Genomic DNA, 17181 nt, shown 5'->3' with positions numbered 1-17181 from the left:
GACTGTCTGGTGAGAGGTCAATATTACTGCTCAGTCCTCCTGCCTGCTGTCCCCACTGGGTCCCCAACTGGGGCCTCAGGAGAGCAGTGACCACCTACATTGGCTTTCTGCCGCCGAAAGTTCTGTCGGGCAGCCATGCCCCTGGCATATGCCTGGATGACCAACACTGCCCTCTTCTTGGCCTGTACTTCCAGGCGCACCAGGTAGCCCCTGCAAAGGGCCTGAAGTTGCACTGTCTTCTGCCGAATGGCCTGGTACTGCTTCACCAGCAGGTGGCTTCGGGTGATGGCCTGCAGGCGCTCAAAACCCAAGAGGATCTGAGAAGACAAGAGAGATGTGCACTCATAGGAGGGTCTGGGCCCAGAAGGACATAGAGCACAGAGATTTCCTTTCCAAGAAGACAGAGAGCAGGAGACAGGTAGTATTCCCAGGAGACCTCGCAAATTAGCTTTACAGTTATCTGCTTTTTGGCAAAGGGCTGATGCTAAAATTTTGCACACTTGTGAGCATAAGCATATTAAATGAGTTATTACTGCGTGCTCTCTACCCATCAGCTTCTCCTGCCCAGACACCCAAAGGCTTCTCTTGGTATTCCTCTGTGCTGAGCTGTCCTGCCACAGCCCAGAAACCAGAGGCCTCTGCTTGAAAAGCACTTAGAATAGAGACCAGAATGCAGATAAGTACCAAATAATTGTTTGTTAAGTGGAATAAGTAATAATGTGGTCTATGGGGGCCAGTGATAGAAAATTTGAGTGTCCATGGGAGATGGAATTCCAGAAGCCCTGCTTTTCACATCTACAGCAAAACCTAGCCAATTTGTCAGGAGCTAGCACACCTGTGTGGAGGCCTATGGCTGGCTCCATCAAATTAATCCCTTGGGGATCTTTAAAATAAAGAAGAAATACTAAATTGATGAATAATACCCCCTTTTATGCTGCAAACATGTTCTGGGACACAAGAGTTCCTGATACCCCTGGATGAGCCTTATTAGTTTATCAAAGACTGACCGAACAGGCCTGAGTGTCACACTCATCCTATGGGCTTGGAAGTCACACATACCTGCATGCAAACTCCAGCTCTACTGCTCACTAACTCTGTGCTTTTGGGGAAATTACTTAGCCTCTCTAAGATTCATTCCCATGACATATAGAATTATATTTATTATTAATAATAAATATAACGGTGCACTTAGAGCACCAGGCCCCAAGTAGCCTGACCATCCTTGTCAGCTGCCTTTATGCCTTTGTGAGCATGAAACATGGACAGGCCTGAGATCAGTTTTGCTGACATGACCATTGCATGTCCAAAACACAGTCACATCTATAATAAAGGCAAGCAATCAAGTGAGGCCCAATGAGGCATGGTCAAGGTTGCCCTGGTTCATTTGCTGAACAGACACTCATTAGCAGTGTCTATGGCCAAGAAAAAAATTATGAATTGTTTGAAACAGAATAATCAATCCATTAACTTATTTTGTAGCATGGAAATTGGAAAGATAACTATTATCTAATTTCAGAGAAGGAAATCTCATTCTAACTATGGAGATGTCCAAAATGCTGCAGGAGGACACTTTGAAGCCCATGAACCATGTGACCTGAGACTATGCTAAAAAAGAGAGTGTGTGTGGTATTGAGTCTGGTATTTTAAAATCTGTTATCACTGCCTATTAGTGATCTGATCCTTCCTGCCTGAGCTCTCATGCTCAGATAAACAAACTGTTAACTTCTGTTTTTATTGGACAGTTATCCATTTGCTCCTGCAGCCCCAGCTCCAAAGTCGGCTCTACTACCAGCTTGAAGTTCCGTTTGCTGCAGTAGCCTCTCCACCCTGCCTGAAGGGTCACAGCCGCGCGCCGCTGCCTCAGAAACTCTTTCCTAGGAGGAGAAATGCAAGTCAGAGTTGTGTAACAACCTGGTACATTTTAAAGTTTGGGGAGATAAAAACTGTTTTTGAAGGAGAGAAGGACAATAAAATGTTATGGAAAATAAATTCCTATAACATTTCCTTTCTAGAAGCCTTTATAAGCCAAAGGAGACATGTTAGGAACTTAAAATCTACTGCCAACAACTAAATTTGTGAATAAGGATAGTCCACTTTTTAGAGTAATGAACATCCTCATTCACTCCAAAAGTCTATGAGGAGGATAAAACCCATTTCCAATATTTTATTCCTTGCCAGACTGCCCCTATTCTGATTGCTAACCCAGGTTAGCAGCAGACCTCTGGCAGCAGGAACCAGAAGTCTCAAGACCAGTGCTCCTCTCTGGAGACAGATCAAGGTAGGAGGGCAGCCTCCCAGGCCCTGGCAGCCTAGCCAGCTCCATCCAGTGGCTCCCTCTGCAAGGAGGGCGTAGGCTGAATATGGAGAGGGTAACCTGAACTTGGCCTCTGTGGCAGTAGAGACATTCCCAGGTGAGATACATGTGCATGTACCTTTTGTCTCACATTTAAATTAGTTTTCTGATCACTTCTAATATTTTTTCAGAGTATTTTCTTGGGTTTAGAACAGCAGATCTCAATCATATTAAAAATCAACTCTACTCAGTGGAAGTGGGGTGGGAGGGAAGTCAGAGGAATGTATTATACAAATTTCCAGTTCCAAGATAAGTAAGTACTAGTGATGTAATGTACATGATGACTATAGCCAACACTGCTACATGGTATATACACAAGTTGTTAAGAATAAATCCTAAGAGTCCTTATCACGAGGAAAAAAGTTATTTTTCTTTCTCAAATTTATATGAGATGATGAATGTTTACTAAACTTACTGTGGTAATCACTTCATGACATATATAAGGCAGATCACCTTAAACTTATACAGTGTTCCATATCAATTATATCTCAAAATTGGGAGGAGAAATCATCTGGGGAATTTCAATATTTATTGATGCCTGTGCCCTGTCCAGTCTAACTAAGTCTGAATCTGTTGATAGGTGTGGGGAATATATATCTGCATATATATCTAATATTTTTTGTGCCTGTACATATACAGATGATTCTAATATGAGGTAAAATACACAACTGAATTATCTAAAAATAAAGATAATTTGTCTTCTTTCCAATATACCAGTAGTTTTCAACTGGGGGTGATTTTGGTTCTCAGGTACATTTGGCTATGTCCAGAGACATTTCTGGTTGCCATGACTGGGATTAGAGGAGGATGCTACTAGCATATCCTGAGTAGAGGCCAGTGACATCACAAAACATCCTGTTAGTACAATGTCCAGGACAGTCCTCTACAACTAAAAGTTATACAATCCAAAATGTCAATAGTGTTTCAGTTGAAAAACCCTGGTTTCTATCTTTCCTTTAATTATCTTGTCTAGTTGTATTGGTCATAACAGCAATAACATCATTACTTATCAAGGGAGATCACTTCTGAGAAAATGAAGTAGCATATTTTTCCCTATTCCTCCTACTAACTATAAATAAAACCCCTGGACATTGCATATAAAACAAACATAAGAAGGCTCTGAGCTCTGGCTGGTGTGGCTCAGTGGATTGAATGTTGATTCTCAGTCATGGCACATGCCTGGGTTGTGGGCCAGGTACCCAGTGGGAGGTGCACAAGAGACAACCACACATTGATGTTTCTCTCCCTTTCTCCCTCCCATCCCCTCTCTCTAAAAATAAATAATTTTTTTAAAAGAAGGCTCTGAAAAGTGGAGAGAAGAAAGTAGACCAGGGAGGTACCTCAGGCCCAAGGAAAGACAGAGAGGTAACTTCTTTGGGTTTTCTTTCTGCCCCATATACCCCACACTAAGAGCTGGAGAAGTCAGAAATCCAGAAATAGCAATGAACAGAGTACCAAAAAAAAAAAAAGCCTCAGGAATAGAAGCCTTCTCTCTCTACCAAAATGTATCCAGAAAGAAGCAGATCAGTAAGACAAACTTTTAGATAATAATGAATATACTCAAGCAAAGACCAAATAAACAACTGTGATACCCCCCCCCCGCCCACTTATACCAGAAAATGCCAAGTTGGGTACCTAGGCATCCACCCTCGCCGGAGCCATGTCAGAGAAGGCCAAGTAGGAACCATTCTTAATGGGAAGTAATGATTCCATCCCCTATAGTATCAGTAGAAACCACTGGGGGATCCTGGAATCCCCCCATCACTTAGCACTTATGGGGTGACCCCCTCCCTCCCTGTTGGAGTGGTATCAGAGGAGACCTAGTGGAGAATCAGGGATTTTATTATCCCTCCGCAGTAGTAAGGCTACTGCTTGTTCTTTGGTATCAGTAGAGAATACATTGGGGGTAGCAGTAAGGCACCTATGGCCTTCTCAGCCAGAGTGGTGTCAGAGGAAGATAGCTAAAACGGTATATTTAAACAAGATACATACTTCTTATAACATAATGCCTAAAATGTCCATGTTTCAATCTAAATTCATATCATACCAAAGACCAGGAAAATATCAACTTGAATGAAGAAAAGACAACCAACAGATGCCAACACTAAGATGATAGATCTTACCCATTATAAAAGTAGTTCAACAATGCTTATTTGAAACAAATGATAAAACAGAAAGTCTGAGTAAAGAAATAGGAGAAGTAAAGTAGAACCAACTAAAATTTTAGAACAGAAAATGCAATAACTGAAATAAAAGAACCTCAGCACACAATGGAGAGAGCAAAGGAAAAGATCAGTGAGCTTGAAGAAATAGCAGTAGAAATTATCCAACCTGAAAAACAGAGAGAAAATCAACAGAAGGAGAAGGAACAGAGAGCCTCAGGTACCAGTGGAACTATAACAAAAGATCTAATATTTGTGTTGTTGGACTCCTGGAAGTAAACAAGAGAAGCAGTGCTGGAAAAGTACTAGAGGAAATAATGGCTCATAAGCTCATAAATTTAGCAAGAGATATTAACCTACAGATTTAAAAACCTGAGCAAACTCCAAACAGGATAAATGCAAATAAATCCACATCAAGACAGCCCATAGTAAAATTTATGAAAACTAAGAATAATGGGTCTACCAGAAGGAGAGGAGAAGGAAAAGGGAACAGAGAGCCTATTTAAACAAATAATTGATGAGAATTTCATCAAAACCTACAGAAAAAACTGGATCCTTGAATCCAAGAGGCTAACAGAAAGCTAATCATCTCAATCCATAAAGTACTTCTCCAAGATACATTATATTAAAACTGTCAATAATTAATGAGAAAGTTGAACAATAAAATAATTTTTAAAATAAAATAAAATAATACATTATAGTAATTAAAAAATTAATGAGAAAGAACGAATTTTCAAGGTAACCAGGGAAAAGAAGATGGTACCCTACAAGGAAACCTCAATAGATTATCATCAGATTTTCCAGCAGAAACCCTACCAGCTAAAAGAGAGTAGAAGCAAATATTCAAATTATTGAAAGAGAGAAATCATCAGCCAAGAATAATATATCCAGCAAAGTTATCCTTTAGATATGAAAGAGAAATAAAGGCTTTTCCAGAGATACAGAAGATGAAGGAATTTACCATCACAAGACCTGCATTATAAGAAAGCTGAGTGGCTTGGGGGTGGGAGTGGACAGTTCCACAATCACATGTGGCAGATAAAAAAATGGGAGGGGTAACTCTGGAGTGAGGGATCCCAGCCTTAGACCAGACCACCCAGCCCAGGGTTCCAGCACCAGGAAGGTAAGTCCCTATAACTTCTGACTGTAAAAAACAGTGGGGGCTGGGGCAGTGGAAGAAGCTATGGGATTCTGAAGCGACTCCTCATAAAGGGCCCACAATAGACTTAGGACTCATGCACTTAGGATTCAGCACCAGGACAATACCCGAAAGTCCACCAGTGGCATATGGGAAGAGAGTGGAGAATATGAAGAAACTGGCAACAAGGCAAGTGCTGGGAGACATTTCCTCCAGCACAAAACTCTAGAGACCAGGCAATAGCATTGTCCTCTCTCCAAGCCCTCACCCACACAGCGCCACAAAACTGTGACACAGGTGGCCTCACCCTGGCAATTACTTAAGGCTTTACCCCATACAACTTAATAACAGGTGCACTTTTCTACAACAGGCCACATTACTAAGACAGGAATTCAAAGCAGCTCTACTAAATACATAGAAACAAACACAGGGTGGGGGGCTGCCAAAATGAGGAGACAAAAAAATATGGCCCAAATGAAAGAACAGAACAAAAATCCAGGAAAAGAACTAAACAAAATGGAGATAAGCAACATGTCAGATACAGAGTTAAAAACACTGGTTATCGGGATACTCATTGGGACTTCATTGGGTACTTCAAGAGAATAAAAAAGACCTAGGCAGAAATAAAGGTTACATTAAGTGAAATAAAGAAAAATCTACAGAGAATCAAGAGTGGAGGGTTCAAGGACAAGAATCAAATCAATGATTTGGAACACAAAGAAGGAAAAAAACATTCAATCAGGACAGCTGAAAGAAAAAAGAATTTAAAAAATAAGGATAGGCTTAGGAACCTCTGGGCCATCTTTAAATGTACCAACATCTGAATCATAATAGTGCCAGAAGGAGAAGAGGAAGAGTAAGAAATTGAAAACTTACCTGAAAAAATAATGAAAGAAAACTTCCCTGATTTGGTAAAGGAAATAGACATACAAGTCCAGAAACACAGAGAGTCCCAAACAAGATGGACACAAAGAGGACCATACCAAGACATATCATAATTAAAATGTCAAAGGTTAAAGATAAAGAGAGAACCTTAAAAGCAGCAAGAGAAAAGCAGATAGTTACATACAAAGGAGCTCCCAGAAGATTGTCAGCTGATTTCCCAAAAGAAATTTTGCAGGCTAGAAGAGGCTGGCAAGAAGTATTCAAAATGAGAAAAAGCAAGGACCTACAGCTAAGACTACTCTATCCAGAAAAGCTATCATTTAGAATTGAAGGGCAGATAACGTGCTTCCCAGATAAGGTAAAACTAAAGGAGTTCATCATCACCAAGCCATTATTATATGAAATGCTAAAGGTAATTATATAAGAAAAAGAAGCTCAAAATGATGAACATTAAAATGGCAATAAATTCACAACTATCAATAATTTAATCCAAAGAACAAACTAAGCAATCAAGCAGAACAGGAACAGAATCATGGGTATGGAGATCATTTGGAGAGTTATCAGTTGGGAGAGGGAAGGGAGAAAATGGGGAGAGAAGTACAGGGATTAAGAAGCATAAACCGGTAGGTACAAAATAGACATGGAGATGTTAAGAACAGAATAGGTAATGGAGTAGCCAAAGAACTTATATGCATGACCCATGGATATGCGCTAAGGGGAGTGATCACTGGAAGGAATGGGGGTACTGTGTGGAGCATGACAAAGGGGAAAAATTGGGACAACTGTAATAGCATAATCAATAAAATATATATTTAAAAAAGACTGGCAGAAATGGCAGAGACATTGAATGCCCTGGTTCCCCACCTGTGCATTGTGGTTAATAACTGAGAGGGATATTCTTGGCTGCTGAGGTCCCTTCTGAGGAGAAAGAGGTTCCAGCCCCACACTAGGCTCCCCAGTCTAGTATTCCAGTGCCAGGAAGAAAAGTTCCCAACACTTTTGGTTATGAAATCCAGCAGGGATTGTGACTGAGTGAAATAGAGGGCTTCTGGAGTCCAAGGCATTTCTCTTCAAGGACTCACACATGAACTTATTTGAACTCACTGACTTTAGCTCCAGCACTGGGACAGCAGCTCAGTAGGCACTAGAAACATATGGGCAGGAACTGAATTGTCCATTGAGGGCTGGAGGGGCAGCTTTCTCCCAGATGGAAGTGCTGGAAGAAGCCATTTGTTTTTTTCTGATCCCTTCCCTGATAGACCCACCAGGCAGGAATCAATACCTGAGTCTCCCTCAACTCGGCTAGCACTGTTCACCCCAGCCTAGCAATTCCCTGAGACCCCACTCTGGTCAACTTTGGGGCTGAACCAAGCTGTTTCCAGTGGATTTTCCATACAACTGGCCTGTCTTGGCTCATGCTGCAAACTTGTCTAAAATCTCTACAAGATTTACAAATCCTGAACAAGCAGCATCTGGTGTCAGTGTGCCCTGTACCTCCTGTTCAGTGACCCCAGGCCTGGCACTGGCAGCAGCCAGGCTCATTTTGCAGCTTGACCTCTTCCCAGAACCTCTAAGGCAAGCATAAGTAGCAACTATCTGCCAATCTCTTTGTAGCTCATGCTGGGTGACCTTAGGCATGGCACAGGTGACAGTTGACCTTGGCTTGCAACCCCTGGGAGGCCCCCATAGCCAACAAACCTAGTGGACAGCTTCACCAGAGCATCACCCAACATCATCCACAAGTGACACACTTCTAAGGTAGACTCATCAGGCACCAGAGCCCTGCTTAAGTGAGTCTTGCTCCATAGGTTCCACTCCTGCACAGTGATCCTCTGCTATAATCACAGCTAGTCCTCACAGCTGATCATCCTGGGGGTAAATCCCTCCCATTGATGTGCCAAAGCAGTCAAGGTTCAACCATCAGATGAGTGCATACAAGATACAATAGGGGTGCACCTCGAGCACCCAGCTTGGGTGACTAAGAAGTCTGAGACACTGAGCCCTACAGGACACTTACTACATAAGGCCACTTTACCAAGACCACGAGATGTAACAGCTCTATCTAATACATAGAAACAAACACAATTAGTCTGCCAGAATGAGGAGACAAAAAAAAAGGTCCAGATGAAATAACAGAACAAAACTCCAGAAAAACAACTAAACAAAATGGAGATAAGGAACCTATCAGATGAAGAGTCAAAATACTGATTATAAGGATACTCAATGAACTTAGGGGTAGAGTAGATGAATTTAATAAGAATTTCAACAAAAAGATAGAAAACATAAAAATGAAGATATTGTAGGAAACATAAAAAAAGAACCAGTCAGAAGTGAAGCATACAATAAATAAAATAAGAAATGCATCTCAGAGAATCAGTGGTAGAGTAGATGAAGCAGAGAATCAAATCAGCAGTTTGGAAGATAAGGAAGTAGAGAACACCCAATAAGAACAGTAAAAAGAAAAAAAAATACAAATGAGGACAGTATAAGGAGCCTCTGGGGCAACTTCAAGCCTACCAGTATTCACATCATGGGGGTGCTGGAAGGAGAAGAGAGAGTAAGAAATTGAAAACCTATTCTAAAAAATAATGATGGAAACTTCCCTAATCTGATGAAAGAAATAAACACACAAGTCCAGAAAGTACAGGGAGTCCTGAAAAAGATAAACCAAAAGAGGTTCACACAAAAACACATCATAATTAAAATGCCAAAAGTTAAAGACAGAAAGAATCTTAAAAGCAACATGAAAAAAGCAGTTAGTTACCTACAAGGGAGCTCCCATAAGACTGTCAGATCATTCCTCAACAGAAACTTTGTAGGCTAGAAAGGATTAGCAAGAAATATTCAAAGTGATGATAAGATAGGAACTACAACCAAGATTACTCTACCCAGCAAGGCTATCATTTAAATTCAAAGGATGGTTATAAAGCTTCCCAATCCCCACAAAGAGATTAAATAGAGTTCATCAGCACTAAGTAAGTATTACATAAAATGTTAAAGGATCTTCTTTAAGAAGGAGAAAAAAAAGATCAAAACTAGGAAAACTAAAATGGCATAAATACATATTTATCAACAATTACTTTAAATGTGTCGATTCCCAGCCAGGGTACATGCCTGGATTGTAGGCCATAACCCCCAGCAACTGCACATTGAAGTTTCTCTGTCTCTATCTATCTCCCTCCCTTCCCTCTCTAAAAATAAATAAATAAATAAATAAATAAATAAATAAATAAATAACATCTTTAAAAAAACAATTACTTTAAATGCAAATGGATTAAATGATCCATGTAACAAAACAAGGCTCTTAAATATACTGTCTACAAAGGACCACTTCAGATTGGAAGATGCACACAGAATGAAAAAAAAAGGGATGGAAAAAGATATTTCATGAGCATGGAAACAAACAAAAAGCTTGTGTATAATACTCATCCCAGACAAAATAGACTTAAAATTAAATGCTATAGCAAGAGACAGACAAGGGACAAAGAAGAACCCAGCAATTTTACTTCCGGGTATTTATCTGAAGAATCCCAAAACACTAAATCAAAAAGACATATACATTCAGATATTTGTTGCAGCATTATTTACAATAGCCAAGCTATGGAAGCAACCTAAATGTCCATCAATAGATCAATGGATAAAGAAGAAGTGGTGCATTTATACAACGGAATATAACTCAGTCATACAAAAAGAATGAAATCCTGCCATCTGCAACAATGTGGATGAACCCAGAGGATATTGTGCTGAGTAAATTAAGTCAGACAGAGGAAGACAATGCCATATGATTTCAATTATATGTGAAATCTAAAAACAAAATAAATGAAAAAGCAGAACATAAATAGACTCATAGATACAGAGAATATTTTGATAATTTGCCAGATGGGAGGGGGGATAGGGAATGATAGTTACAGAATAGTCATGGGGATGTAAAGCATAGCATAAGCAATATAGTCAATAATATTGTAATAACTATGTATGGTGTCAGATGGATACTAGGTTTATTTGGATGATCACTTCATAAGTTATATACATGTCTAATCACCGAGTTGTATACCTGATACTAATATAATATTGTGCATCAGGTGTAACTGAAAATTTAAAAATTATTAAAGTAAAAGAATACATCAGCAGTGAGGGTGGCTACCTCTGACTGTCTCTGACTATTCTGGGGAGGCAACTTGTGCATCACTTTGTTGACCCCAAGAATGAAACTACGTGTTGAGAATGGCTCCTGGTGGCCAATTGGGCTCAAATTTATAAACAGAACCTAACAGTCATTGCTCAACAGGGGCCTCTCATGTAAGCTACATTTCAGGGAGAAGCCTACACTGAGCTGCCTGCCTGCACTGTATTCCTGCTGGTTAAACCAACCCTCATAAGGTAGTTCTTGGAATTGTACTTCATCTAATAGGAATGAGACATTCCTGGTCCAGTCAGAGCTGCACAGCTATTTCCTCATTAGCTTCTTCACTAACCAATTAGAGTGGCTACCTACTGACCAATCAGGACAGTGCTTTTTCAACAAATCTAACTGTGAGGATTTGGAGTCCTAATTTGCATATGGAGAGACCAATCAGGAGTCAGTGTGTGGGGGCTTTTCTCTATATAAGCCAGTTCTCCTCTGATTAGGAGAATGCACTTTCACTTTGCACTAAAACCAGAGACTGCATTTTCAGTGGAACAGAGCAGAGCAAAGCTGTCTACTCAGAGAGGGGCTCACCCTAAAGCTGCCTCAGAGCCGTGCTGTTCCACAGTCAGCTGTTTCTAACTGAACTGTAACATTGTTGAGCTGTGTTGTATCACAGTCAAATTGTTTGCACTGAATAGTTTTCTTTTTAACCACACCTCAAATGAGGAATTCCTGTTGGCATTGAATTAGCACCAATGATGTTTGAGGAGAACATCAAAATATAGAGACCAGAGCTGACACTTCTTTTGACTCTTGGTTATGTAGTGGATTCCCGCTCCCCTCCCACAACAAACATTCAAATAATGTATTAGAAATTCTCTGGCCAACAGTGGCTGCAGTGTTCCTGTCAGGAGGTCCTTAGAGATCTTGTACCTCAGTTACCCCCCAGGGAGGGACCAGTGGGAACATGTGCTCCTGGTTTGGGTGCTACAGGCCCTCCCAGGGCATATGATGAGCAGGTGTGTAGGCTAGGAAAGGGGTAGGAGCAGGGCTAGCACCTGTATCTGTAGCCCCGAAGGACTCTTTGGATGCTAATTGCTGCTTTCTCCAGGGCCTCACTCCTCTGTACCTCCAGCAGAGTATTCTGGTTATCCTGGAACAGGAGAGAGTTTGTCATATAGCTGCTACCCTTCACCCCACACCTCCACCTGAGGCCAGGGCTCTGTCTCTAGAAGTTAGGCTTCTCAGACTTTCCCCACACGTGCTCCTGACAGGACAAGCAGGGGCAGGGGCCTTCAAATTGACTCTAATATGGCTCAGAGATGAGAGCTACAACTATAAACCTCCAGCCCCAATCCGAGAACTTTCCATTTTAGCTCTTTCTTTTCATTAATTCAATCTGGCAAATTTCATTTCTGTTCTGGAGAACCCAAGATGGGAGAAAAAATTTCTCTGAAGTTGTTTTAGTTCCAAAAACTCATCTGAACTATGCATTCAAATGTATTACAGATTCATGAGTGTTTCAATAGGAAAATGTCCCCTTCAGCCTTTGAGTAGGACTCATAGTGTGAGATTCAGCCCTGGGGCTGTGACTTTCCCTGGTTCACTGCAGAGTGCTTCCCTGATTCCTGTGCCTCAGGCTTGCCATCCTTACCCCTGGAAGACAGCCCATGGACTGTCTGCAGAACAGAGATCAGTACAGCCTTTGGCAACTGGTGAGGAGAAGGCAGGGCTTGGAGGCCCTTCCTTCCTTCATCAGTTTTGCATCAAACAAGCATTGAACCTCTTGATGTACCTGGGTGGGGACTGGGGACACAGACGAACTTGACTTTGACTGTGTCCTCAAGGAGTAACCAGGGAAGAAGAAGGAAGAGGTGGGCACTCTTCTCTTTCACCATCCACCCACACTATATATCCCTCTATACCACTGTGTCTCACCCTCCTGGGCAGATGCTTCCTTCTGCCAGCTTCACCTGCTCCATGGAATCTGAAGCTACTCTGCCTCTTACTTCATGTCTAAGCCTGAACCTTAGACACAGGCCTTACTGGTACATGGACTGGCTGGTGGGACCAGAAGGTGCCTCTGGGGATGGATGAGGGAGGGCTCTATGGGTGAAGGGGAGGCAATAGGATGCAGGAAAGGGTGGCAGGGATGGGAGGGATTCTTAGATGGCTGCAGAACATCCTCCTATTCTGAGCTTCTCCTTCTCCTCTTCAATTTGCTCACCCATCCAGGTATTATGAGAATAGGGCGCTGGAAAGTTTTCTCCCCAGTGGCTCTTTGACCCATCTGGCAATCCTAGAGGGGTTGAAGGCTAGTAGAGCCATGAGGCTGCATCTGTGTGATCTTGGGCCTCTCAGTATGTTGAGAGGAGGTACGTGGGTGGTGGTGCTGCCTACATATGACTACCTAAGGACAATCTCTCATAGTGGGGTGTCAACACACTGAAGAGCCAGCTCTTTGGGGCTCTCTAGAGGCAGAGCTTCCCCAGGCCAGACGAAGCTCATTGATAGTGACTCATGTATGGTGAAGGCCTGTTCTGGAGGCAGTGTGAGCCTGCCCTCAGGCCTCCTTACTCTGCCCAATGGCTTGAAAGCAGCCCTTCCTTATGCTCAGGTCTTGACATGGATGTCCCCTCTGAGAAGCCTTCTTAATTTCTTCTGGCTGACCTGAGCTCTCCCCATGTTGCCACCCCCTCCCCACTTCTCTTACCCTCAACACTGCTTTCTATAGCAACAGGGTGACTCAGGGTGGGGGCCACATACAGAACAGGGTTAGTGAGCCAGTGCCTCCTGGTGGGTCCAGACCAGCTCCCCCATGCTTCAGGAGGATGAGACCTTCAAGTTCAAGGTCTTACCTTCAGGAAAATTTTGGTCTTTCCCATTTTCCAGTCTGTGTCTTTTCCCAACCACATTTCAGCGATGCACAGCGTCATCTGTCGAAACTTATCCTGAAGCTGCCGAGCAAAAACAGGAGTGGTTGGATGGAGCTAGAGCAGGGACCCCAAGGCATGAGACTAAGGATCCCTTCTCAAGGGCTTTCTAGGGATCTGAGTCTTCTTCCTTCTACAGGCTTCACAGTCAGGATATGCTGGGCCAGGGCACAGGCACAAAGTACCTTGGGATCAAGAGTGGGGTGCAGGGAGCACTCAGGCTCTGGGATCATGAGGCAACCACACATTTCAAGGCCTGGGGCCTCTATGTGGCTGCAGGACACTTGGACATCCCAAACTTGAGGATATCTGGGTGTTTGAGGAAAAATAAGGAGGACTTCATGCTCCTCAGCTACATCATCTCCTGGAGGTTATGCCACATAAAACAGTGCTTGCTTTAAACTGCAGACACTCATAGAAGGACCATATCAGCCATCAACACCTTCTAGAGCCCAGCGTGAACTAGCTCTTCTTCACTTCTAGGGCACCATGGGGTTGCGGGTGGGAAAGAGGGTGACAGATGGGGAAGGTAGGAAGTGAGGAGGGAAGGGAAAGCAGGATCATTTGAGAGCTTGGAGTGGAGGGGCCCTGGGCATCAGGAAGGCAGCTGCAGGGACGTGTTGGAATTGGGGACCTATAGGCGTCAAAGTCCTGAGGTGCCTGGCTCCTCCTGTAGACCAACACAGTCGAGCCACAGAGTACTCACCTGTTGGCGCAAGGCGCTGGGCAGCAGGACTCGGAACCTCTGGGAGAACTGCTGGAAGGTGTAGCGCAGAGGGAAGCCCGCCTGGCGGATGCGCACGGTCTCCAACATGCCAGAGTAGCGCAGCTGCCGAAGGCACAGCTGGCGGTCGAAGAGCTGCGTGCAGAGGCAGGGCTGAGCGAGCCGCTCTGCCCACCCCTGCACTCACCCGAAGTACAGGAGCTCAAGACAAGAGCTCAGATTAATTAGAATTCCCTTTTGAGGAGAAATGTGTAGTCAAAGTCACTGAAAAGTCTTTAAAGTATTTCTAAGGAGATAACAGTTAGTAACAGAAACTGACATCCACAGCATCACTGAATACTTACCTCTGCAGAATATGCAAAGTACTGCAAATACAAAAGTGATCTGCATATACCCAATTTAAAATGCTTTTAAGTGTTCCAAAACAGTGATCCCAAAGAAACCACCACCTCCTGAAACATGTGCTCCCAGAAACATCGTGCTTTTCACATTCAGAAGGTAGAAAGAAATACTTTTCCTACTCATAACTAGAAAATACTCTGGTCAGCTCAGTGCCTGGGAGATGGCTGTGGTGAGGAGAGAAATTTGCACCTGATGCTTTCTCTGCACAGGGGTGCTGGGTCTCAGGAGACACCCTAAGACTTTGTATGGCGTGGTCTGCTAGAGACCCTCCTCAGCCTTCCAGCCCTCAGGAGTCTCTAGGCACTAGAAGGACACCTTCAAATCTGGCAAGCCCACCAGCAGGCAACTACCTACCTGGAAACTCTGAGGGTCCCAGAGACAACTCCTCATGGGGCCCAGGGCCACATAGCAGTTAGTCTGGGACAACTAGTTAGCCCCCATGTATTTAGTATTTCTCATTTAATCTCTACAACAGCTCTACATGGGGGGTACTTAGTTCCAATTTAAATGTGTAGTACCCAAGGCTCAGGGCCACACTCCTAAGTGGTTGAACTAGGGTTCAAACCTGAGTCTGCCTGGCCCCTCAGCCCCAGGGCCCCCTACACCCACACAACAGCTACCATCTGTGAGGCCCTGAGCAGTAGCCTTGCTCCTAAGGTAGGGAGTGCGGGGGTGGGCAGAAGGCCTCTGGGAGTACCATTCTTACCTAACAACTGAGTACTATGCCTGTCAGGAAGATACATGCTGGAATACCTGGGGCAGCCTCAATTTCATAATTTTCTTTTTTTCAAACAGTCACTTTATTTAATATATTTTTCCCTTATAAGATTTACCTTATATTGTAAGATTTCCCTTATAAGATAAGATTTCCCTTATAAGATTTAATAAGATAGTTTTTCCCTTATAAGATCCTTTCAGATGGCATCTCCCCATTTTGGGAGTCCTGTATTTGTAGCTGCTGGTGGGATTCCCAAGTCCATGGTCAAGGGCTCCTGGGGAATTAGCAGGCTCCTACCCTACACCACACAGAAGTGGATAAAGTCACTCTCCAAGGGCAACCAGGAGTGGTCATCAGCTTCTAAAATCATAGTACTTGTGGTCCTTCCTGAGTGTGGTTTACATATGCAGATATACCAGAAACATCAACAATCCTTGTTGCCCCCTGCAGGCAGATGCTGGTCTAACTTTACAGAAGAGATAACAGTCTCTGAAAAGGGAAGCACCTGGCCAGGTGCACAAGCAGGCAAATTACAGGGCTGAAGATGACTGAGGTCTGAGTGATCTAAGCACTGCAGCTCACTGACCTGAGAGTGGCCTGGAATGGCCACCTCATCTCAGTGTCCAATTATAAAATGGGGACAGAGAACAGTCCTAATGTTTTCCAGGGCCTGGTAAAGGGAATGACATGGCCCTAGGTGCCATCAGACCCATCCAATAGCTGCCCCCTCCCTCCCTTTGTATCCAACCTTCCCTCATTACCAGTGGCTTCTTGTACTCATTGGGTTTGATGCAGCGGATGAAGTAGGGTTCACAGTTGGTCAGGATTTTCATCAGCTGGTCCAGGGACTGCTTAAACTGGCTTGCCAAGGTGGCAGGCTGCCTGCCAGAGTCTGCAGACTGTGGGCAGAAACACAGAGTCCAAGTGGGGTTTTAGGGAGTACCACCTGGGGCACGCTGACCCATAGCACAGTGAGGGCTTCTGCCAAGGTCCCACAGATAGGAGTGATGGGGGAATTTAAGTTAAAAAGTTTAACTTTAGTTATAGTTAACAGGTGTAGTGATTAATGCATGTAGAAAGCTGTTCTTCCAGGATCTGTAATGCGTGACTGGACCTACCCTGACTCTAGGAAGCCTGCAAGCAATTCAACCTTTGTGCCCCTGGAAGACTGCAAGCAATCAAGATGGTATTTGAGCCATTGTGCTCCAGGGAAAGAACATCTGTCAACCAGGACACAATAAAGAATTATTGGTCAGCAGATGGAGGGATGCTAGGAAAATCACTGCACTGCAGCTTTTATCTGATTAAACTTTTTCCTGATTTTCAAACCCTTTACCTACTCTTTTCTTCTCCTTATAAAAAAGGTCAGCTTGATGCCCTGGCTAGTGTGGCTCAGTGGATTGAGTGCTGGCCTGAGAGCCAAGGGTCACTGGTTTGATTCCCAGTCTGGGGTAAATGAATGGGTTGTGGGCCACACCCCCAGTGAGGGGGCACATAAGAGGCAACCATACATTGATGTTTCTCTCATTCTCTCTCCCTCCCCCTCTATAAAAATAAGTAAATAAAATTATAAAAATATATTTTTAAAAAGATTGACTTGAGAAAGATGTTAAGATGGATTTTAGGGTACCTAAACTGCTGCCTTCTCAGACATCGGCATCTGAATAAAGCACCCATAAAGATCCAATTCTTGTCCCTACTTATTGATTCTGGTAGTGACAGGCAGAATGAACACTG

The 17181-nt window shown here is 43.3% G+C and overlaps 1 protein-coding gene across 3 annotated transcripts in view; it reads right to left on the bottom strand.

Annotated features, from left to right (window-relative positions):
• MYO7B (myosin VIIB) overlaps positions 1 to 17181 on the bottom strand; it is a 101111-nt gene that overhangs the window by 32619 nt on the left and 51311 nt on the right. For all 3 annotated transcript variants that reach the window (XM_036023705.1, XM_036023708.1, XM_036023707.1), the window contains 6 exons: positions 16206 to 16343; positions 14307 to 14459; positions 13526 to 13624; positions 11726 to 11820; positions 1790 to 1874; positions 99 to 317 (listed from right to left, as the gene is read on the bottom strand). In XM_036023705.1, the coding sequence (XP_035879598.1) occupies positions 99 to 317; positions 1790 to 1874; positions 11726 to 11820; positions 13526 to 13624; positions 14307 to 14459; positions 16206 to 16343 (789 nt within the window). The remainder of the gene's footprint in view (positions 1 to 98; positions 318 to 1789; positions 1875 to 11725; positions 11821 to 13525; positions 13625 to 14306; positions 14460 to 16205; positions 16344 to 17181) is intronic.

Source organism: Phyllostomus discolor, chromosome 4, assembly GCF_004126475.2.
Source record: "Phyllostomus discolor isolate MPI-MPIP mPhyDis1 chromosome 4, mPhyDis1.pri.v3, whole genome shotgun sequence".
Taxonomy (NCBI): Eukaryota; Metazoa; Chordata; class Mammalia; order Chiroptera; family Phyllostomidae; genus Phyllostomus; species Phyllostomus discolor.
The sequence above is the reverse complement of the archived record's forward strand: the minus strand, read 5'-3'. Positions and strand labels throughout refer to the sequence as shown.